At 37.8% G+C, this 24,555-nt stretch overlaps 1 protein-coding gene across 2 annotated transcripts in view; it reads right to left on the bottom strand.

Annotated features, from left to right (window-relative positions):
- Nucleotides 1–24,555, bottom strand: part of SMYD3 (SET and MYND domain containing 3) — a 424,863-nt gene that overhangs the window by 359,153 nt on the left and 41,155 nt on the right. For both annotated transcript variants that reach the window (XM_059835327.1, XM_059835329.1), the window contains exons 2-4: nt 10,413–10,476; nt 3,189–3,296; nt 2,015–2,072 (exon numbers count right to left, since the gene is read on the bottom strand). In XM_059835327.1, coding sequence (XP_059691310.1) covers nt 2,015–2,072; nt 3,189–3,296; nt 10,413–10,476 — 230 coding nt within the window. The remainder of the gene's footprint in view (nt 1–2,014; nt 2,073–3,188; nt 3,297–10,412; nt 10,477–24,555) is intronic.

The following is a 24,555-nucleotide window of genomic DNA, read 5'->3' as shown; positions in this document are numbered from 1 at the left end:
TCAAAGGAAAGTAAAACTTTATCAACACCATCTGTAATTTCTGAGGTAAATGGGAGAAGTGTTATGAAGTAACAGTAGCTTTTTGAGGATACAGAGGCAGCAAAAAGCATCAGAGCTACTACAAGTTGTCACACCATCCCAAAACACTCTTTTGGACTATTCTAACTGCAAAACCATATAGACCATCTATTCGTTCTAGCAAGGAAGCTGTGAAAACAACAAAAGGAAAGAGTTAGCCAAAACCTTTACATAAGATTATGCAAGCGTCATAAGCCATTTGTACTGTATTCCATAAAGTATCAACTTCGTTAATGTCTAGAAGTCCTGAACACCTTGTGTTTTGGAGTTAAGAAGATTACACAGGAATTGTTATTAAAGCTCCTAGAGTAAATACAGATGAAACAGTAGATGTGGATCTCTCATTTGCCTCCTCCTAAACTAACTTGCTATGGACCAGCTGTTTCTGTATCAGTGAGAGGACAGTCATCCAACCTGTATCACAGGCCATATCAGCATTTCCTTCAGAATGAGAATTTTAGTAGAAGCTTCCAGCCATTTTACAGATTTTTGTACCATTTATCCATTGCAGCTCAGGCCTGTTCAATAACAAGCTTCTCTCCAATTTATCACACTATTCCCCTTGTCTCCACTCAAGTTAAGGTAAACTGAGATAATCTCCTGAGTGCTACTCCGAAACCTCAGTTTGTATGGAATTATCAGTTACACAAAAATCTTTGCCTACATTAGAGAAAATTGCTGTACAAGTGATCAATATTTAACTTCTAAAGGAAAAGTCTTCCATTCCCTCCGGTTCCTCCTGTGCCACTGTGCAACCAGCCACTGGTACAATAGAGCACCATAAAGAATTTTTTCCCTGGATCCCAGCAGTGCCATGAAGCATAGAAGGCCGTAGTCTTCATCACTTTACCTTCATTTGAAGCATCCGGAAATGCTGCTCTTAATTCAGATACTCATCTAATTCCCCACAAACCTTTGTTACACGATTTGAGAATATCCATGGCAGAAAACCTGAACGTTTTAAATTATTGAAATGCAATGCCTCTATCCCTTTTAATTTATTGCCTTATCTTTTTATTGCCTAGTCTTTTGCCCTTGCAGTTTGGGAGAAGGTAGCAGAATGTCAAGATGTATCGAAATAAAATGTAATACTAGTTACTGTGGTTTTTTTATGTTTATGGGGTTTTTATTTGTACCTAACTATATCAACCGATCAAGCTGGTTTATAGCTAAAGCTCTGAATAACACTAAAAAAAAAAGTTAAGGTAATCAAAATATTCACATTAGTCTCTAGAAAATCCCTTTGAGCAAGACACAAGAATGAACTAAGGATGTATTTCTTCCCTTATAAGTATTTAACCTTTAAGCTACTGCAAAATCTGGAAAAAATGTTTTCTATTTCAACATGAGCTCTGCTGAGAGATTATAAAAAGCGCCCTTTCCTACCCAAGCAGTTGAAACTTGTGAAACCACAAAAATAATATCTGAGTAATTTTGTCTTTTTTTCTCCATTGAAAAGTCATGTAGAAGACAGACATACAGATATCCCTTGCGAATTTTAGATATCTTTCCTTTTTCTGGAAGTTATTTTGAAGCTTTATGCAATAGCACATAAATATTAAAAAAGTAAAACTTCAGTGTAAAAATATATGTATTCTTGTATATGTATATAAAAATATTGGCACTGTATGTAATAAGGCAGACATTGGGTAAATTAAAAATGGAACAGGCAAGATGTACACTGTAAAATGAGAAAAAATATTAAAGCCAAAAAATCAGGTGGAAGTTTTGCTTGAACAAAACACACATGTTTTTTCCTTGATCTTTGAAAAAAAAAAAAAAAATGTTCTGCACAGAGGTTTTAAGCAGGTTCTGTCTTTAATTTTGTTATTCTACAGCGCAGACCTTCAGAAGACAAGCTGCAAGAAAATCAGATGGCCATTCTGTAAAGCAGAACTTGGAAGCATTTCCTGAAATATGGTTGGCAATTACTTACTTGACTGAAGATCAGAAAAAGAGTAGAGTCTCTCAGAAAGGCACACTGATTGTCTAAGCTATAGAGAAAAACAGATAATTAACACTTACATAGCACGCTTTATCTAGAAAACACTCTAGAAGATTGATTATTCAATGTGATATGCCTGTAAGATAATTAGGTAAGGCTAACAGCATCAACATAAATCTGGTCATTCCATACTTTCTGTAAACTATCATAAAAATACTAAATTTTTCTTGGTGTTATAACACTCTCTACTAATTTTTTTTTTTTTTTTTACTTCAGCAGCTTACCCTTAGTAATTTACTTTGGCCCTTCACACTATAATTGAAAGCAATTTATGAGGTTAGCAGTCTCAGATTTCATGTGACTATAATTAATGCACAGTATAGCTAGGTACATATTTGCCCTTTAAAAACAATCATGCACACACTCTTCCCAACAATGTATAAATTAAGATATTAAATCATATTTTATCACCTCAGACCACAACAAATGCACATGTTTTTATCCAAGACAAACAGCATCACAGCAGGGTCAGCAAATCAGCAAAAAAATGGGCAAATCCTTCCTGACTTACAATCCCACACAGTCATAAGCTGCTTAACCTAACAGAAAATTTAATCCACACAAATTAATCAAACCGTGGGAATGTCAAACACCCAGGACTTCCAAGAGAGTTTAGAAAAAGGAAAAAAAATTCTAATTGAGATTAAGAGAACCCAACATTGAAAGCATGGCATTGTGCCCTCTAAAAGAAGGGCTAGCTAACAGTGTTTCTGTCCTTAGCACTCATCCAAATAAGGTTGAATGAGGTTACCAGTGAAGTTAATGGAAAAGCACCAATAATTTCAATAGTATCGAAGAAAAAACAGTGTCGCTCTGTGCTTTCCTTCTAGGCAGAAATAAGTTTAGAATGCTACCACATAGTCATAGGAAGAGAAAGTCGATAAACAGGTCCCTTGAGCTTAATTATGTCCATTTTAGTATCTCTTGATCCTTTCAGCATTTCTGCAAATTAATCAGTAATCTTGTAATGCAACATGCAGTCCAATTTCGTTCAGCAATCCCAGTCACTTCAGCTTTCTAGCTCTTAATTACATTAAAAATGTAGAGTGAAAAAGTATTTATCTGAACCTGCTACACTGAATAAATCTAAAAGAGTGTCACTTACTAGTTTAAAAACAATCCTGCCAGCAAGTCTGACAGAGTCTGGAGGAAAAGTAGGCTCGACGCTCTTAAGACACCTACATTCCTGCTTGTGGTCCAGCCAAGCTTCTTTCTATTAGAATTTTTTAAAAAGGAAGAGAAATAAAAAACTGCATGTTATTTTACATAATATATAACCTATTTTTATATATATATACACATGAATTTTATATGTATTTATTTATATTTATATATGCACACAAACAAACATGCCTAGCCTCGCCATGGGCTGGACCCAGGGATCCAGAACCACAACAACATCACAGCCATTGAGCCGGGCTGGGAGGAACGGCTGCAGAGCCGAAAGTCAGCTCCAAGGGACCAGGAAGGGCACCTTCCTTGGGTACTGATGTCCACTGACACCGGCAGCCTCTAACACAGGCAACCTCAGATGCTGACTGCCAAAGAACAGGCAGCACACACGCTTTACCAGCATAGTTTAAGACTGCAGCTATAACATGAATGTTGTGGAAAGGAACAGGCTGGGTTACCCACTCAAACCAACCCCATCATGCCATTCCCTCCTCTAATGTAATTAATTGTGTAACTGATGCTGTGGACATTGGAGCTACAGCAGTGCAGGTTCAGGACACAACAATATCACCATTATGCTACCCCAGAATTTAACTCTACCTTTACAAAAACCTAAGAGAAACACAAACAAAAAAACTGTACGGTCAAGTTCCCAGTCCAGTTCCTTGCCAATGCAAACCTTACTTCAGTCTGCTTCATGCTACTGGCTCACAACATAGTTTGTACCATACTTTTTCGAACCTTGTATCTGACACCTCTAATGCACAAAAGGAACATGTAAATATAGAATGAAAACTGCATAGAAACCTAGAAGAAACACCTTCATTTTTTGTCCCATGTTCCTGCTATACAAACAATTTTCCTTACCTTTATGCAACATGCTATATATAGCATCATCAGCTTAGTTCAAATTTGTATCGCCATTCCAGCTAGCTGAAAATTTTATTAGATAAATAAATGGTCTCTTATTCTCATCTCATTGTGGCAAGAAAAGATGGAGCTGCATACTTCACAAGATCAGACAGAACTAGAAGGGATGCTAAAATTTCCTCAACTATCTTAAGTCTGCCAACAGACAACACTAGGCAAGCATTCACTCAGCAATCAAGAACACAGAGGCCTTCAGAGTCTATCCACTTCACCAAAATGCAGCTGCTCTAAAGCAATGGTCAAGTTTTTCACACTGCAAAAACTGTCCCCAAAGGTCCCTGAGCTGATGAGGCATTAATGCCCACAGCTGGGAGGACTGGTGATGATATTTTCATGGTTCAGACCAGGAATGGTCGCTGTAATCAAGATTTACCAAAATAGAAGATGGAACCAAAAATATTTTAGTTGCATGTACAACCTGAACCTGCAATTTTTTTTTCATGGGCCACTTTTATTAGAGTAGCAGACAAAGACTAACACTTCCATAGCAGAGAAGAGACAGGATGACAAAGTGAGAGAAAGCTACTATATATTGAAATATGTAATTTCTTTTTTTTCCCCTTCCTTGTCCCCCCCCATCAGTGTGGAAGAGCAATAAGAATGAGTCTTCAGCTAAAGAAACATGTTGAAACAGACAGTCAGTTTCTGATCACCTTTTTTTTTTTGCCTTCTGTCTTTAGAAGCTGAAAATTCTGTTTATAATTTACAAAAACTCCAAGCTCATCTCATTAACATAGTACATATTTACACTTTTTTTTTTTACATATTCACAGTATATCTTTGAAGCCACCCAGCTGTTTCAAATATTTTTAAAATGCAATTTGAAAAAACAGGGCACAACAAAAAATTGCTATAATGACAAGAACTCAGAATAACCAAGGGCTTATGAAGGTGACATTTTCTCATAGATATGCAGTAAAGAAAAAAAAAAAACAAACTCAGGAAAACAGCTTCTGTTAGGTAACTGCCACACAGAAAATGATAAAACACCTAACAAAGAAATTACATGTTCAGCAATAAAAAAAAAAACAGGGAATGGCAGTGATATGTGCAAGTGCACATCGCACCTGTAGAAGTTGACATGCTAGTTATAAAGATTACAAAGGCTATCACACAATTTTTTCTTAACTGCATTTAAGAGGGGGAATTGTTTCAGGTAATGAGGTTTCAGCACCAGTAGCATTTATTCTATTTCGTTCAGGTTTTTTTCCCCTTTGGCTTACACATAATAAATAAATTGGACTTTTTATTTGTTTCAGATACATGGGAGACTTGTAATTTCATTTCCTTTACCCATAACTCTACAAGGGGAAAAAATAACACCAACAAGGCATTAATCAAATACAGTTAGTGTCACATGCTGTCTGACAAATAAAAGTTAAGTATCTAGTGCTGAACAGAATTATTCTTGTCTAGAAGAAACAAGGTCATGCTTGTAAATGTCCAGACCTCATTCTGTGTAATATAATTACATTGGCATTTTTATCCCACTTAAACTAAAATAGTTCTTTGGAGTAAGCCTTTATCTGTCAAAATTTTTCCCTACATAAATGTTGCACAGAATTTTAAATATGCTAGAGGTGACATCAAAATGATTAATAGCTTACCCAACCAATAAAGCCCTAATGAGATGAAATATGCAGTACCACATAGCATCATATGCCGCTTTTCTTTGAGATGCGTTCCCACATGAGAACAGTTCAAACACACGCCTTCTGCAAAACAGTGCTTTGGCTGAAATCGATGCCAAAAAGGAATTAGTCTGACTCTTCTGCAGAGGGAGTGCTGGAACAGGGACTGCCATTCGCTTCCTCCCAACTGTCCGGGGAGAGGGGGAAATGCTCCAAATGCATTAAGTATAATGAAATTCAGCAGTATTTCTTCCCACTACCAATACAACAAGGATATAAATTACAGAACAATATGAAACCATGAAGATTTGTGACCCTGGAGAGACCTACTTTTAAAGTCGGTCTCTAACAATACTTATTGGGGAGCTTATATTAGTCCCACAGTTCTCTGTGGGAGGTTTTCTTAACTTTGCGAGTCCTAGTTTTCAATCAAGGTTTTTATATCACATATCCAGCATGAGTATAGATACTACAGTGCAGAGGTACACCGACCTGATACGACCATTCTCTCTCCCCACCAGGGAAGGTCTTCCAATTTTGCAACAGTTTTTTTTCCCCTGTTAGAAATTAACACTGTCAGACGGATGTAAAGACAGACAAGTAAACAGTGCAGGGCAGTATCCAGCCCTCCTCCTCCGGGCTTCACTACGCTTAGTAACTCAGAAAGAATATCCCTCCTTTTATCTCCTCCCAAAACATTGTCTCTCATTCAAGCTCAACGTATCCCAAGTGCAATTCCTCAGGCTTTACCCAAGTGAAAAGGGTCAGAACCCACATGGCTTAGGAGATAGTGCGGCATATAGCTGTTTACCGGTGGCAGACTGAGCGTCTGTCCCCCTGAACCAATGCAGCACTGGGTTTCACTGGACAGCCCAGGCTCAGGATCACCTCCTGCTGGCTCAGGGCATGGGCAAAGACCCCTCACATCTGCTTGCAAGGTCTTGCATATTTTTAGCTGAGTTGTTTTGCCAATCTGCACCTATTCTTGCACGGAGATATGCTATCCCTGTCTCGCAACGGTCCCTAACCCTATGAAAGTTCCTAAACCAATGTTTATGAAATGAGGGTTTCCCTTGTCTCCTATGCAGGATCAAAAGAATGAATCCTTCCTGCAGATTAACATGCTAATGAAAAGCAGTTTAAGACTAGAGCTCAAAAAAAAAAAAAAAAATTTCAAAGTGGGATATTTTTCCATTGAAAGGTTTTGATTTGTTAAAAAGACATAATTTGTAATTTCCAAAGGATCATTCAATTTTTTTTTTTTTTAAATTAAGCCATTTCAATAATGTTTGATAATGGCACATTCTGAATTCTGCCTGAAATGACTCTGCTATTTATCAGGGATTATCATCTATATCACTGGTCTCCAATCTATGGGATGCACCAAATTAATAAACATTGCCAGGGGACATCACAGCAGTGATTACAAGGAGCAGCAGATGTGGTAACTCTACATTTGGAGGGACACCCAGCCAACATAACACTGCTAGAAGGCAGCTCCAGGAAATTAGGCATCAACAAGTGGGAAAGGGGCTACAGCAGAGAAGTGTCAAGGAGGGGCAAAAGTCAATGGGGTCCAACTGAAAAAATTTTTTAAAAGCAAAAGGTCTACATATACTTGATCCTGAAATCAGAATTCAGTTGAAAAAGGTCAGCCCAAAGGATGTCTTGTGATAACTTCCAGTCCCATATTTCTAATATTTTTGAAGTAAATTAAAGTGTTAAAAGTGAAAGCAAACTGCTTCAACTGTCCTGAAAAAAAAAAAAAAAAAGGGAAATTTTGAAATTTGGCACAACTCACTTGAAATTTTAAATATGGACATTATGAAGATCACAACAAACTGGAAATTCTAGTTCCCACATAGTTTTGTTCAGGATTCCTGGCTCTGTCCAAATAACTCCTTAAACGATAACAATTCTCACAGTAAGTTCCAAAAAGGGAAACATCTTTCAAAAGACTATTTCTTGTCCTATAGGTTAGCCCAAAGACAGCTTTTCTTAACCACCTGACATTTTAAATAAAAGGAAGATTTTTACAAGACATTTGCAGCTTTAAAAATGGCTCATTTTTGTACATCCTAACAGAATTCCCCTGCTGCATTTACTTTGAAGTTTCCTTCACAAAGTCCACCTTTATACTAAACCTAGTTCAGCTACTCAGATTAATCTCTCTTTTCTTTTGTGTCAGATTTTTACATTAATTCTAATTTCATTTAATGTATTAACCAGAAAACTGGCAGTTTTTAAGCCTAAGCTAAGTGTTTTGAGTTGTAGGATTCATTTAACACATCAAAAAATAATCAAATCATTCTGCAACTAAGTGTAAATCTTAAATCCAACTGCACCATTTGCATTTTTAAGTTATCTGTATTTCTAAAACTAAAATAGTCCTGTTCTGCCAATATTCACTTTAAATGTGCTAACTGCAATTTCATTCAATACCCTGCTGTTTATTTTGTTCAGCAGTTAGTTCAATTAGAAGTGCATTTATTAATGAATTGCACTAAAGCTACAGAGGCTAAGCAGAGCACAAAGCCTTTGGCTTGGCCAAGGAGAGCTTTGCTAACAGCTGGTATAAAACCAGAGCTTCACAGTAGTTCAGCTAGCTTATCAAAAGAAATACTAAATTAGAGGACAGTCCTCAAAAGCAAACAGATCTGGCTTGTCTCAGTTTTATCTGGATCATCTGCCCTGAGTCGTCAATCCCAATAAATTCAGTTTTTTGACTAGAAAACAACATTTTTTCAGTTATTCTCAATTGCTACCTAATATCACAAGATGTGACATAATATTAATTCAATATTAATTTGTTTATATTAAATTTTAATTCATTTATATTAACAGTTCAACATATTATGTAACAGTAAATACACAGCATTTTAAGTGCAGATTACTTTTAGCAGCAGTAGCCTGTTTCACTGAAATCAATACCTACAACTGTGTATGGCTTCAAGCACATGAACCCTAGAGCTGGAAGCACAAAGCAAGGATACTCAAGATGGTTTCAAGCAATCCAGTGTGAATCCTTGAAGCACATTCACATAGTTGTTTTCCCCAAGGAGAAAGCCCCGTTTCCTTCCTTCATTGCTACTACACCTAAGCTGGAACAGGGTATTGCATTACACCTTGCAGATTTGCCAGCACAGTCTATTTTCACCAATAGAAGCTTTACCAATGACTCTCCTGGCAGATATTTGTTTTAAACTTATCTTGCAAATACTCTGGTCTTTTATATTCTTCACAGTCATATTTTCCTTATGATCTTCCACAATAAATCTACCTGTGGCATTATTATTGATGCTACAGTAAGCACCTAATGTACGTTGCACACATTTGCCATACAATGAATCAAAATGACATATCTTCCTCCTTTCCCCCTCCATATGCTTTAATCCCAAAAAGGAGGGGTTTCTGGCATGTTGAGAACACTGCAGATTATGCTAAGGCAGAATTGTTTATAGAAGTACATGATTGAATATCAAGGACTTAACTTTAAAAGTTAAATTCATATACATTTAATAGAGTATCACTACTAGCCCGTTTTGGCCATTAGTTGGTTTTCTTAATTTTCCTCTATTTAGAAAAACAAACAAACAGAAATCACAATGCAAAGCAAAGAGGAATAATTTAAAAATTCAAGGGTTCTGTAAAGTGACCCTCATAGTTTGAATCTCAGGTGCCTGGTTCTCTGCTGTGTTAGTCCTTACACAGTCATTTACCCTTGCGTGTTCACTCAGTACCACATCCTGCCAACTTCTGCTCACACGCTTAAGTGACAATACAAGCCAAATATAAAAGCTAAGGTTTTAGGTTTTAACACCTTTAAGAACTGTTTTGTAGGCTAGAATCACAGGATAATTCAGGTTGGAAGGGATCTACGGAGATCTCAAGTTGCAGAGCATGCTCAGCTCTGGGGAAAGACCCAGCTCAGAGCTTTATCCAGTAGGGTCTTGAAACCCTCCAAGCACACAGATGACACAAACACCCTGGCCAGCCTGCTCCACCTCTTGGCTGTCCTCAGAGTGAAACAGCTTTTCCTTATATCCCATGTGAACCTCTCTTCTTTCAACTTAAGCCTGTTGTCCCTTGTCCTCCTGCCATCCCTTGTCCTCCTGCTCTGTGAAAAGCCTGGTTCCATCTTCTTGATTCCCTCCTCCAAGACGCAGTTTTGCCCAAGGCCTTCTTTTCTCTGCACATTCTTGACTCTTATTTCCTCTTAAAAAAATGGAATATATACTTTGCCACGATAAAAATTAATCTTGAAATACAAACTGGTTTACTGCAAAATTGACTTAGAGCCCTCAGTCTACAGCCAGCAAAGCTGAAGAATTATTCCTCTCCCTCTAGCCAGCACAGCCAAACACCACAGGTTTCAGCTTAGTTTTTTCTGTTGCACTGATTGTAATCTTATATTTGTAACTATAAAAATACTCAAATAAAATAAGGCAGCATGTTTACACACTCTGTCCATAACTACAAGTAAGAAATTGCAGTGTGGAGGTATGACAATGCGCAAAATGCATGGAGACCCTGTAAATAAAGTATTCAAATGCCTGTTTTCTTCAACCCTTTATAGCAGTTATTTTTCATCTTACCTGACAAGATTTACCACAGTATTTAGCAACCTTGCACTGAGAGCATCTGTGCAGATGTTCATTCCTGTTTAGAAAAAAAAACATCAGTTATAAATACAAATAGAGCTTTGTATTTATTCTTCTTACATAACTAGCAATTTTCAAATATTCCAAGGCAAGAAAAATATCTGAAAAACAAGAGTAGTCTAAAATGCACAAGAAAAAATGGTGCACAGTTCTGTTCAAAGCTATATTCACAATACTTCACTCGTGCCTCAGCACCTCTGGGACCACTTTGGATCAACAGTAAAGATATCAAATGTGCTTTTTTTTTTTTTCTCCATATAACTATAACCCCAAGGAGTTTGATTTTGTAAATAACATCATAATTAGAGCTGTGCAATACAGCTAGTTAATCTATTTATTATCTGTCTTGAGTCTTGTCTTAAGCAAGCATCATTATCTGTCTTAAGCAAGACCTTGCTGTGAACCTGCAGTTGTGACATCAAATTATAACTTTATAACAGAGTCTGAGGTTGATACATCAGCAGAAATTCCTGTCTTAAGAAAATACTTCTGACTGTTGGACAGTGAGACCAAAATAAAAATGCATTTGGGGCGGGGGGCGGAGGGAGGGGGGGAAGATAGTGAAATCTAGAAGGATAACTACCAGAGCCATATGTCACAGTCTGAGGTTAAAAGCACTTCCTGACTCTACTACCATTTCCTGATGCTGTCTTAGTTTACAGCTATGAGTTAAGAAAACATTGCTGAAGTTCTGTAAATTTTTAGACACTAAGGAAATATTAAATGTAAAAGCACACACAGAGCAAATCTTACACCTCAAATACGCAAGTTCAAGAGGCTTACTTCAGATAAGTAGAAACAAGACAAAGATTTTGATGCTCCCCTCCCCTCTTATTTTCCTGTAGAAAATACTGAAGATGTTGCATTGTTCTGGTAACACTGGGTTGTTTTCACTTTGATCTCTTAACATGCAAAGTTACTTACATGCTTTGTGGGCATTCATTAGCCTGGGAAAACAGTATATACTTTTGGTTTTGTTGTTAAAACTGAAGGTAGGAGAGTTACATTACAGACACAATTAACTGGGCTGTATGGACTGCATAATCCTTATTACGTCCCCTCAGACTTACTCCTGGCCATCCCTCTGACCTTAACCACGGACAGCACCTGACCGGGCACCACTGTTACCTTGTGAGCTGCACGCAGCTGAATGCAGCTCAGTTACACCCAAGAAACTGTCACCATGAGCTACTCCTCGTACTCCTTGGTACCGCCTTCTCCATCCTTCTGCAAGGCAAGGAAGGAGGTATGTGTCTGTCACGCCACTCTTCCCCTCAAAAGGCAATTTTAGTAATGCAATCTTTGCATTGCTATAGCGTTTTACATTTAGCTGCCTCGAATCTTATTAGACAGATTATTTCAGCCTTCCAATTTAATTGGGAGATAACTAAGCATCTAACACAGCCCATTTTGAAAGGGCAAATTCAAATGATCAGATGAAGGACCTTTCTCTGCAAGATTCCCAGTGTCTGCACATTGGTACTAGGTGTGCTCTTTTCACTCACACACCCAACTGATGCAACTAAACCAAGCTGTAATTCTCTGTCTCTGCTGACACCAAAAAAAACCAACCCTCCACTGTTGTCAGTAATCTAGAGGCTGCATAACATATACTCAGACTCCCAGCTCAACTGCTTTATGACATGACCTTTACTTACACAACTCAGTTGCCCCCAAAATTTTAATTTCTATGGGTGACTTCAGAATGGTAAAACACTCTCTAAAGGCCACATCCAAAAAAGACAGCACCAATGTGCCCACAAACCTCGATTTAGAACTTCTGGATTTCAGCTGTGACACCAAAACTATCAGGAGTGAGGCAGAACACCAGAAACACCATGGAACATCCTCTAGCACAAACCAACCCCTCCTTTTCCTCAAGTCCCACAAGTGGAAAAGGTATTTGCTAATATATCAAAGTATTGCTTGTTTGAATTATTAAAAATAACAGCTTATGTGCTATCTTAGGACTCATAAGCATTTGGGGAGTTTAGATAGCTGCACTGGTCAAAGATTAAGAGGAGCATTGTGTACAAATCATTGCAATCAATTAACAATCTTTCCATTTCTACTGCATAAAAATCACTATTTTGTTGCACAATATTTTGTAAGCATTTCTACTAACTACCAGGAGAAAAATAAATTAGAAATATTTCAGATGTAAGTGCATGTTTTGCTAGTTCCTTCTTTACCTTCCTACCTGCAGAGCCAGCCCTGGAGACTGAAAAAACTAGCAACTGTTCCATTCCTGTAAACAGAATCTAAAATCTTGTACATGCATAATAGGTTTTTGATTTTAAGGTGTAATGCCTGAGGACAATTCAGAGTTAGAAACAAGTGTGAAATCTTCATTTTGCCAGCCAGGGAGAGCTGCTTCATTTTCAAGGTTGAGCAACGACACAACTTAACCAGCCTATGACAGAGGAGCACGTATTTCTCATTCTAGATTAGAAGCTCTTGTCAGAGTAATTTTGGGAAGAAATACACTTCAGTGGAATAAATACTGTAGACAACAAAAAAGAAACAGAAATGCTGTTTGGACCTGCTCATTGATTTGGATATCAGAAGCAGTCCAGGTATAAATACATGCTCATAAACTACGCATACAAATTCTTCCCCAAAGAGACAAGTTTTAACACATCTTTTAATATATTGTGCGAAGGACATAAAAGAATCACTTATAAAAAATCCACACCTTCTTTCTAGACATTTCACAATTAACAGAAGAGATTAAAACTGAAAGAAGACACTGCAAGAACTTTAACTTGTTTGGCTATCGCTTTATTACTTTTCGAGTCTGTCAGTGAACCATTCACAACATCGCAGGCAACGTTACCACTAAAAATCTGCCTACTGACCTAGAACAAAAAAAAAAAAAGAAAGCCAAGCACCCAGAACTTTGGTTTGCTGTTCAGGTCCCCACACGTACGGCCCGAGCCCTCGAGACTGTCACTCTGCAACGTGTCCCTGTTGCTCTTTATAGGTCTGTTTCACATGGCTGTACAGAACCACAGGGAGGTCATGAAGGAGCTTTGGGCCTCTTTTTCTGGATAACTCCTTTGCATTCAATATTCTACATCCATGCTAGAAGTCTCTATCAAACTTCTCTTCATCATTATATAGTATTATCTGAATGACTAAGTGCTCACCCTACTGCAGAATGAGAAAACTGTTTTGAAAGCAGACTTTTTTTTGTTCTAAATGCTATTCATCAAAACACAGTAATTACTTAGGACTTTGATAACAGAGCATTTGTAACTTTAGTCCCATAAACAATAAAGTGCCAAAAAGTCTCAGCAGCAACAAGTAAAACAGATTCCCAAAGCAGAGTAAATATAACTTTCAGGAGCCAGAAATTAAATGAATGAATACAACTATGAGACAAGTCTCTCCTACAGATTTCACATTCTTCCATCAGAAGGCTAGATCCATCAACCTTAATATACTGCAAGCATACCTTGCCTTGGTATACCTCTTGGTATTTTTCCAAGAGATGCCAAGTTTTAGTGGAATCATTGGTGTTAAGTTGCCAACACTTATTCATTCTTTCTTTTGTAAAACAATTAGCGAACCTGTCAACACAAAGCACACCAAACTCCTTCAGCATCCACCAAAGTTTCAGTACTTTACAGGATTATCTCCTTGTATCCTTTGTCCCTAAGGATTAATGATGCTGCAGTAAGAAACACATACACACACAAAAATCTAAGGGCCATCACTCAAAACTTGGATTTTTGCCAAACTGACACTACCAGACAGATTATTTGAATAAAGTGACTCCCTGCTGGCACCGTATAATGAATGAACTATCCATTCATCTTTTGGGGTTTCTTTGAACGACAAGCAGATGTAGAATGCCTGAGAGCTGAGCAGTAAACTACTGATGAAATTGTTGCTTTTGCTTCCAATCCTCTCCTCCCTCTTGGACTAAAAAAATTCCTTCAGGTTTATAGCATCTATGAAACTTGCTACATGCCATTTTAAACGTAAAACAGCATGATGTAAAACACTTAATCTGAATACAAAGAATTCAAGAATAAGATTCATGTATTCATATATACAGGATTCATGTATTTTAGAATATTTTAAAAAGTGAGACAATTTTCCTGGTTTATTCCTGTCCTTCTCAATATTTTATTAATGTTACATGCTTTATTGAAACAATTTTAAAGTCACTGCCAAATACTCCCATGCATTTCTCATTACCAGTAAACATTATCTGGAGATAGTATCAGGTTACTCACAAGGTATCTACTGCATCTCGCCTAATGTGACTAATTTCATGGATGAGAAAATGCACAGAATTTGATCTAATGCATTCAGTAATACTTTAATCTCTGAAAATGTTGCAATAGAAAAGGAAAGAAAGATGCAGCAATTGAAAATAAATTATTAATTTTCCAATACAGCTTCAGCAAGATTTTCCAAATGACCACAACCCCTTATGAAACAGCAAGCACGAGTGAGGATCTTACCCTATGCTAAAAAAAAAAAAATCCACAAGAATAAAGTAAGCAGGGGTTGTCAGTTGTCCTCTAGCATGGTGTTACAGTCAGGTGAAGAATCTTTACCCTGAGGAATTTGGATATCACTAATTCTTTTTGTCATTATTGTCTACAAACACCATTCATAGAATAAGCTCTCCCAGTGTGTACTGAGAAGGCAAAAAAATGAACCCAAATATATAGGTGGGTGGGGGAAGTCCCAAGGGACTGATATGGACAGGAGACAAAAGAAAACCTATGAGATAGGGAAAAAACTGGTAAGACAGTTCAACTGGAACTGGAACACACCCCCTCCCCAGCAAAATAACTTTTTTTTCTTTTGGCTTTTTTAAAATTCCTTTTTGTTAAAGGTATGAGAAGACCAGAGCACTGTAAGGAGGGGCTGACAAAAAGCAGTGAAGCAGTCAGGTCTATGGGAAGCTGCTCCCAAATATGAGTGGCAGCATGGGAGACAGCCTGAAAACGCATGGCTAAAATCCTAAGAAGAACATGCCAAGTCTGAACCACAGAGTGAAAAGGTTGACAAGCATTTGCCTGGGCTGTCAGGTCCTATCAGAGCCACACCTGCACTCTCACAACGTACAAAACGTGCCCTTTTACAAACATCACAAAATATTTCTGTTTGCCAGGAAAAGGCCTAATATAATTTAAAAAACCACAACAAAACCCAACCAAATACAATTAGACTACTTAATTTACAATGAAAATGCATCTACACTTCTCTGCTGATTGCAGGCACTTGACTTTCAGCCCTGCTCACAAGATAAGTGTCAGGTATTACAGAACGTTTGATTAGCAGACTGAGCTCAACACTCTTTCCTATGCAGTTTATTCACACTTCTGCTTCTGCCACAGCTTGCAGGACAGAAGGGCAATCTCACACAAATCCCCTACTGCATTTTTGTTGTTGATACCGTTTTTCAGTTAATAATCCAGCCCTATAATACATGTAACAAAAGAGCGGCTCTTTCAGACACGTCATGTTGAACTAATTTTCTAAACAAATTCTTAGACCTTTGCGATTCAGTCAAACATGTCAAGTACATGAAGTCTACTTGGATTTTCTCAAGCATGTGCATTTCAGACCTGCCACAAAGTGAAAGCAATCAATACACACAATAAACAAACATGTCATTCATCATTTTACTAATATACCTCTGTCTTCTAATAATAAAAATAAACATACAAATAACAAACAGCCATTTTAAATTTAGTAGATCTGAGAGCAGAGAGTTAAATGCAAGTACAACTTTCTTTCCTAACCTCTCTCCCAACAGAAGAGTAATTCAGTGTAGCTGCACAGTTGGTCCCCAGCTGTTACCCCGCTGCTGACCCATGTGGGCACCAGGCACTGGGGGCGGGGGGGGGAGCATCTCAGCATACCAAAAGCCACAGCATGGCTCTAGGAATAAGGACGGAGGGTGCTGGGTGCCAGGCAGCAACCACCCCACAGCATATATATATACCTCTGCAACATCCCAAATCCAATCCAAGCAGTAACCCTCTGCAGCCACTGAGCCATGCCCACAGCAGGGGTTCCCAGCCCCTTCAGTGTCCTCCCTGCTGACTTGGGGCAGCTTGGCAGGTTCAGGGCTTCCCCACTTCTCCCCTGTCAGGCCCCTGGACCCGCTCTGCAATTGCGGATCAGCTGGCAGAGGAGAAGCCATCCTCCATGAGCCCCATGGCCCACAGCCTCTGAAATCAGGCTGCTGGGTTTTTCTGCCTGAAGGTTATTCTGCACACTGCTCTTCGGTCCCACATAACCCATTGGGTCTGAGCAAACAAGAGTACAACAGGTAAGAAGCCTTTGAAACCTATATCCCTGAAAGTCATGCAAAAATCTCACGTGTTCTCCACTTGCACACTTCATTGTTGAATTAATCTTTTTTAACCTAACAGCAGCACTGGGGAGAAGTAGCTTTCTGAGAGGTAGCAAGAATGACAAATATTTAGAGTTAAAGGGTAGTAACTACAGCTAACCATTAATGATCAAAGTCACTTATTCAAGCGAGAACTAAGACCTTTTATAAGGAGAAAAGGTGAATAACCAAAGCACCTGACGAAAGTTTAGTTAAGGCATTTGCACTCCCAAGCACACCACCTACTAACACAAATAAAAATATAGGTTATTCAGGATGACTTCCCACAGCTAAGTCTTGGCTTCTGAAGTCTCATGTGCCACCCTGAATGCCCACATTTGCTGCTGTTTTCTGTAGTTCTTGTTACACCTAGCCATATATTTAATACCCTGAAACATTTCTGGATACATTCCTATAAGGAAAAAACAGAATTCAAATAAATGAGGGGAGAGAGAGGATCCTTCTGCTTGGAACGGGCGTCAATTCTGTTCAGATTTTACAAGTATTGTTTTTTTACAAGTATTGTTTTTTTACATATGTATTATTTTTATTTGGGTTTAAAATATACGCTGAATGGGTAATGAACATGCTGAGTCATATGACTTCAGCTGACAGGAGGTTCTGGATGGTATTTTTTGTCTGGTTTGGTGTGGTAGGTATTCTCTCCGGAGCATAATTTTTTCCTACATCTTGATTTTTCTTCTGAAGAATACCTGGTCTGAAAATTGTGAAAAACATTTTCTAAGTAAAACTGTGTGGTGGTCTACAGTCATTTCGTCATTCTAGTATCATCTTTTCTGGCAATTTATGTTGGATTTTTAGCTTTTTCTTCTTTTGGGGGTTCCAGGAGCCAGAACCAAGGGTGGAAAAATAATAAGAAGACATCTAAAGGGAAGATTTTCGTTTACTCCTATGTAGGAGCTAGTCTTTGTGTTCATGCAATGATAGCAGCATTGCTAAACTCTGATAAGAAAACGTCTATTTTTCAAAACTTCTTTGCACTATTTTGAAAGAGACTGGATTTTTGACAATATCCAACGCCCACAGAATGGTGCAAGATTCTTCGCTGAAACTGAAAAGTTATCTAGAGCCAAAGACATGGTTCTCTTTCGGTTCAACTGAAAAAAAAACCCACGTTAATTTTTTTTAAAATAGAGCCACTAGAAGTGCAGTATTTATTCTGATACAACCAAGAACAGAATTATACACCTCTCCATTAAGCTGGTAACAGATAAAAAGCTTCAGATGCAGTGCTTTCCAATAAAACTAGTGAAGGAACTTAAAAGAAGAAATACCTAACAATATAGCCCTCAAACAGGCAAGAAATTTAATCTTACCTTTGAATTCTACTTCTTCCTTCAATATTTACCTCTGATCCTAACCTATGCAAGGAAATAAAAGAAAATCTCTCTACTGAAAATGAAGAAAAGTCTTCAGAAGTAATTTCAGCAGTACATGGACTGAAAATGTTGAACAACTGAAAATGTTGTTCAGGAGAAGCACTCAGCATCTCCCAAAACAGTCCCTTTTTGTTCTAGAAGACAGACTAGCTTTAGAATAAAATACCTTTTACATTTATATATGTGTATATATGTACACACACACACACACACAGTGTGTATATATACACACGCACACTTTATCAACATGCACAATGAATAAAACAAAGGCCATCACAACAGAAATCAATAGTTGTGTGAAAATACTGTAATTATCCTCCCAGCAAAACTCACAGCTATCCTCCACTGAGAGCACTGAAGCAGAAACATAGCAAAATTTGGCTCTGAGAGCACGAGGTGATACTACAAATTGTCTCCTACACCTACTTGCCCTGCAAATCTACTTTGACACAATTTCTCCCAAATCAAGGCCATCTCCAGTGTTTGCCTGCCATTGGCACACCAACATGCCTCCAGCAATTTCAGGCTTAAACAGATTAATTTCAGTCACAGAGCACATTCATTCCACTTGGGATTTTAGTCAAAGAAGAAAGCCAAATACTGAGGAAGAATAAGATAATATTTCACAATATGAAAAGGTCTTATCTATAACTTAGAAACATGTAAAAAAAGCTACTTGCAATATTTTTAAACGCTCATTTTTGGAACATGTGGTTACAATCCAATGAAGCCAAGTATAACAAAACACCCCATGTTTCACTTTTCCCCTATAAAAATGATAAATGCATTGTTCATTAATCTGCTGTATGTCCAAGTATTTTTTTCTTTGATCCGTAAGTCAACATTCCACAAAAAGAAAGTTGTTATTCTAAAATATCATACTGCTGTAAATATTTACAGCCTGCTAGTGTTACCTCCTGAATCATATGGATCTACAATTTTCAGTGAAATTAACCCCTCTGACCCTCTCAGCAAGGAATATCTTCATCAGCTTTTTTCTTTCTTAGCTTCTTTCCCTTCTTGACCATATTTATATTTTTAGGATACCCATGTTTTAGAGGTCCTGCAATGCTTATTTACTTGCTCTTCTGCTTCCAAATATGAAGACTTACACCCAAAAGTCCTTTCATTCCCTGTGGAACATATCTGAAATGTGCTGAACAAAAAACAAAATATTTCATGCAACAAACTTGGACAGACATAGCAATACAGCTGGGCTCAAAATAAATTGTAGTGCATTTTGTCTCATAGATTTAGAATTGGGTAAGGATGTACATCAAGTTAACCCCTCATTTTCATATGCTTAGTCCTTGTGTTCAAATCACACCCAAGTTAAGAAACAAATGCAGGTGACAAGAACAGGATAGTCAGTTCTGCTTACTTATAAGCTGAAGAACCCACAAAGCTAGAAAACAGGAGTGAAATGCAGGAAAAAATGTATTTCTATCAGATAGCAGAGAGGGCTGACGACACAAGAGAAACAGATTCACGCATATACTGGCACAGAGCCCAGAGAAACAGCTTATTTCCCCTTTGCTCAGGTGTAATCTGATATTGTGAGGTCTTGCAAGATATAAGTGTTCTTGTCATGAACTAGATGCTCATAAAATCGCACTGAAGACTTTTGCATTAGAAGAACGTGAAAATTTTCTTGACATCTGTAACTCCGCTTCCCACCTCCAGCCAGCCCTTCAGAGCAGGATGGCTTTCTTCTGTACTTGTTCCTCTTGGGATACACTTTAAATGCATATAAGTTTCCCTCAGACAAAAGCATTTCTGATAGAGAGTCTAATATTCACCTTTTAGAAACGCACATTATTCCTAACAGTACCAATGTTTACTCTCCTAAACTATTCTACACAATTGCGAGGCATTGCGGAAACCTGAAGAAAGATCACTTTTAGCAGATCTGCAAACACCTGTAATAAGTTTACAAATAGCTGCCTAACCAGTTCTCTCTCGGTCTAGCTGGATGGACAGTCTTTTAAAATTACTGTTAACATACACATTCCAACTTTTTTTAAACATCTATTTTTCTTCCAATTTTCTATATCAGTTCTTTTTCCATCATTTCTTTATCTCCAGCCTTGGGGGCATTTTGGTTTTCTTGACACTGTTCATATATTTTCCATAATTTTCCCAAACAGGAAAGTTGTTGAAACATGGAGAAACTCTTTCCCCTTTTCTGGATTACAAAGACCTTGATTTTTCTCTCAGAGAAGTCTCACTTTGTTCCCCATCAGCCCCAAAAGGTTTTTATCCGCCAATAATTTCTGTCCAAGAACGAAATAAAACATGTCTTGGAAGTACCTGAAGACAGTAGCCTTTATAATAAAGCACAGTGCCAAATACCCTTACTGAATGATGATTTTTCATTTTACACTACTTATGGCAATATTCATTCTACATCAGGGTGATCGCATTCAAGCAACTGGATCTAAGACCACTTCACAAATTTTCTTCCTATCAAGTGCTTAAATAAAATCCATTATGTCACATCTCTCACTTCTCTCTCCAACAGATTCTGGATGTCAATACAGAAGGGATGTCCTCCCTTCTGTCTCCCTCCTTTACATGTCACCAAAAGGTGGATTTTGTGGGTCCCACTCTAAAGCTTAATTTTGGAGATGTTCACCAATAAGAATGAAGGTATTTCATATTAGCACTGGGACGGCAATGCTACATAGAAATTATTCAGAAAATGCAGAATAGATATATTTTTTCAATATTTACTATTGACTTCTAAAAGGCAGTTAAAGTCAAATTGTTGTTCTTACTACAGCTGCTTTGCACCATTAGTGATGGAAAGCAAGATCTTCAAGCAGGACTAAGCATATAATAGCTAAAAGTCAAAGTTAAACCTTAAAACTGCCCTAAAGTCCATTTATAATGCGAGATTGACTGAAAGAAATCTTTCTATAAAAAAAATGTAGTCACTAAACTTCTTGCATCCCAAACCATGAAGTCCTAAAGCCGAAAGATTCATTGGAGCCTCCATCTTGTTCTCAAAGATCTTTGTAAAGTTATTCTGCGCTTCAGTTAACCTGTTTGTACTGAAACTCCTGCAAACGTCCCCAAACTCAGGCTCAACGACTGCAGGCAGAGTGCCTACGGGAAAGCATGGTGCTGCCCAAGAAAGCAGTAAGCACCTGCACTTCTAACAGAGCAAAGGTCCACACTGCTATGTGGCTAGCAGAATACCACCCAAATGGTGGAAAGCAAATGAGGGTACGCGAGCTAATAAGCGCTCCTGTAGCTACATGTGCCATGACGACACAAATTGCTTTCAAGGCCTCTGCTAAATATTCCACTGTAACGAGTACAGAAATACCAAGGCTGAACTATGTGGTGACATTTGTTCACCTCTTGCTTGCCTTCGCCCCCACTTCATTTGGTGTCAATGACCCTGCAGAAGCAGGACAAGGTCCCAAACCTGTTTCTTGCTCAATACTCTAAATTTAAGAGAGTCACAACCATCCTGGAGCTGGCCAGAATGCTGTGACTACTGATCTGAGAAAGCCTCTGCAGGACTGGAGTCTTCCCACTCCAAAATAAACAGCCAAGGAAAGACATAAATCAGTTCCACATCACCTAATACTTACTCTCTGTACTCTGGTGACATCTGATGGCTAAAAGCGTAATAGATGTTTCTTCAATTTCAAAGATTAGTCATCCAAGTCTCCCTTTTCCATTTAGCAGCAAAGCAAAAAAGGTCAAAAGAAATGCCTCTATAACGATAGTGACACCTGTATATTTTCAGAAAAAAGGTAATTTTAATTTAACAGCTGAGAGCACTAGGGTTAATTTGCCTCAGTCCACTTCCCACCCATTCTACATATCAATTAGTAAGTAAGCAAAACCTATACACCCCTTCATGGTTTCCAAATGTGTCCGTTTCCAACAGAAAGGTCTGTAAAAAGAAATTGGCCCAATTCAGAAGTGTATTTTAGAACCCTATGGCATCACCAGCTTCAGAACAAGCTTTTCGGCTGAAGAATTAACAGTTTGACCAAGAAGGCATCTAACCCTGGGAGTAACCCTGAAAATTTCAGTAGCGCTAAATGACATGCTTGAAGATACGCACATGCTTAGGCATGCCTGCAAGTGGCAGCCCTCTCTCACAAACCAGTTCTGTTATTAGTAGGGCTGTGTTTCTAACTGTAGTCAATACCTTCATAAAAGGTACTTATTCCAACTAAGGAAGCGTCCGAATAATTTAGTGTCTCCCAGAAACTACTCCTTATTTTAGAGAGGGAGCACAGATAATACTTGCAAAGAAATTTTTGAATAAATTCTGTTGGAAATGTAAAAATGGAGATAAAATGTGGGTAGCTTTCAGAATTCAAATAACTCTTGAACTAATCTTGTTCGATCTTAAATTTTTAATGAAAGATCCAAGTATTTTTACGTGAAGCCTTCTCCATTTCTAGCTCAGTTTATTATGCAATATAATAATGAAGTTGCATTAATATGAGAAACAACAAAGTACTTAAAAATCTGAAGGTATTATTTTCATTAATAGAATCAATTTCTTATTTAAGTAATTGGAATTCCAACATACAACGTGCTTCCTCACACTTAGCTACTAGCTCTCATTGTTTTCTTACAATAGCATTCCATAGTAAATGTTGAAAGAAGGAGGAGCTGCCAAGCCATAATATCTGTCATAATATGAGAGATTGCTGTCTATGTTCCTGCTGACTTGTCCCAATAACAACGCATCAGTGCACACATTTCCATTTCAAAAATTGCCACTGGTATTGAAGAAGCTTCAATGAGGCATAGACACTGCAAAGAGGTTTGAACTTACATGGAGAATCACAAATTGATATGGATTGGCCATGGATTTTGCACAATTATCCAGTTAAAAATTGTTTTTTATGTTCCAGAAAATACTATTTTTACATCACTGTAAGTCTTCAGTTAAATCTCATTTTCTCCACGGCCAAGAAACATGGGCCTTTAATCATCATACTGTAGCTTCAGCAATGGGTCATGAGTGAAATCAGATTATTTGTTTCAGTTCAACAGCCATGGAATGAGACTTTGCAGAGCACAGTACAAGAAAATGAGAAATATGTTATTCTTTATTTGCAAAGGAAGAAAGCGAAGGTTTATTGTGATGAGCAAATGCTGGGAGAGAGCTAGAAGTTTTGTTAACGTATGTCAGTGCTGATATGGCTTCCAGGTCTCAGTAGAAGTTAAATAATCAACAGCAATGCTCTGCTTTGCAGAATAAAAGAAATGCGAGCAGTACATATTTGAAAAACATGAGCCTCTGGTAATTTCTAAAGTCAACCATGCCGCAAATCAATGAACTGAAAAAGCATGTGGGAAGGAATGATCCATCACAATCACACTGTTTTGTAAAAAATTCACTTTCATTGAGATTGCAAAATAAAAAGATTTTTTCCAAGTGTCTGCATATACATGTATATATTTTTATCCATATATACAACCTCTCTTGGCTTTCATATTCCTATTCTGAATTTTTCATCTCATATTTACTACTTCCTCCTATGTCTCAAGAAAATGTTACATGCTAATTCATCACCTTTTCTGAATATTCACCACTACCCCTGCAGTAACATAATGAAACTCAGAGGAAGTTCCTCATCAGCTCAGGCACCTGCCCCCTTCGACAGCTCTGCTGGAACACACATGAGTGGCTCATGCATATTAGAAAGGCTGGTACAGTGTCAGAATCATCTACATAAACCCTACATTTAGTTTATTTTACTGCCTGAATGCTGGTTTCCAGTTAAACTTTACATCCAAATCAGAACACAGCTCTATAATCTACAAAAACGAGTTCTACCACTAAAATATCTGTCTGAAAAAAATCAAAAACTCTTTTGCATTTTTACGTTCTGCTTGTGGAAATCACCTCTGCTAACGCAAAATAAAAATTATAAAAACATTTCAACACAGGAGGGCAAAAAATAATGACAAAAAGTTGAAGAATACCTTTAATCCACCACAATGGAGCTACCTATTACCATGGCAAAATTCAGCCTTGGAGGAGACGAAATTTCTTGACAGCTGGCAGCTCCAGACCATGGAACAAAATTCCCATCAGCCAAGGAACACCTCAGATTTGAAATCTGAAATCTAACCTCTAGACGATCCATATTATTTGGGGTTATTCATTTAAAAGTAAATTATACTTCAGAAATGACATGTAGTGCATTTTCTACTGGTATGATGGCTTCCACATTGAACAGGTTATGTTTAAAGAACATATGCTTGTTCAGGGCTGTCAATTAGATAAATTACATATTTCCATTAACCTCAAACGACTTGACTTAGAAAT

The sequence above is a fragment of the Gavia stellata genome, chromosome 2 (assembly GCF_030936135.1).
Source record: "Gavia stellata isolate bGavSte3 chromosome 2, bGavSte3.hap2, whole genome shotgun sequence".
In the NCBI taxonomy this organism is placed as follows: Eukaryota; Metazoa; Chordata; class Aves; order Gaviiformes; family Gaviidae; genus Gavia; species Gavia stellata.
The sequence above is the reverse complement of the archived record's forward strand: the minus strand, read 5'-3'. Positions and strand labels throughout refer to the sequence as shown.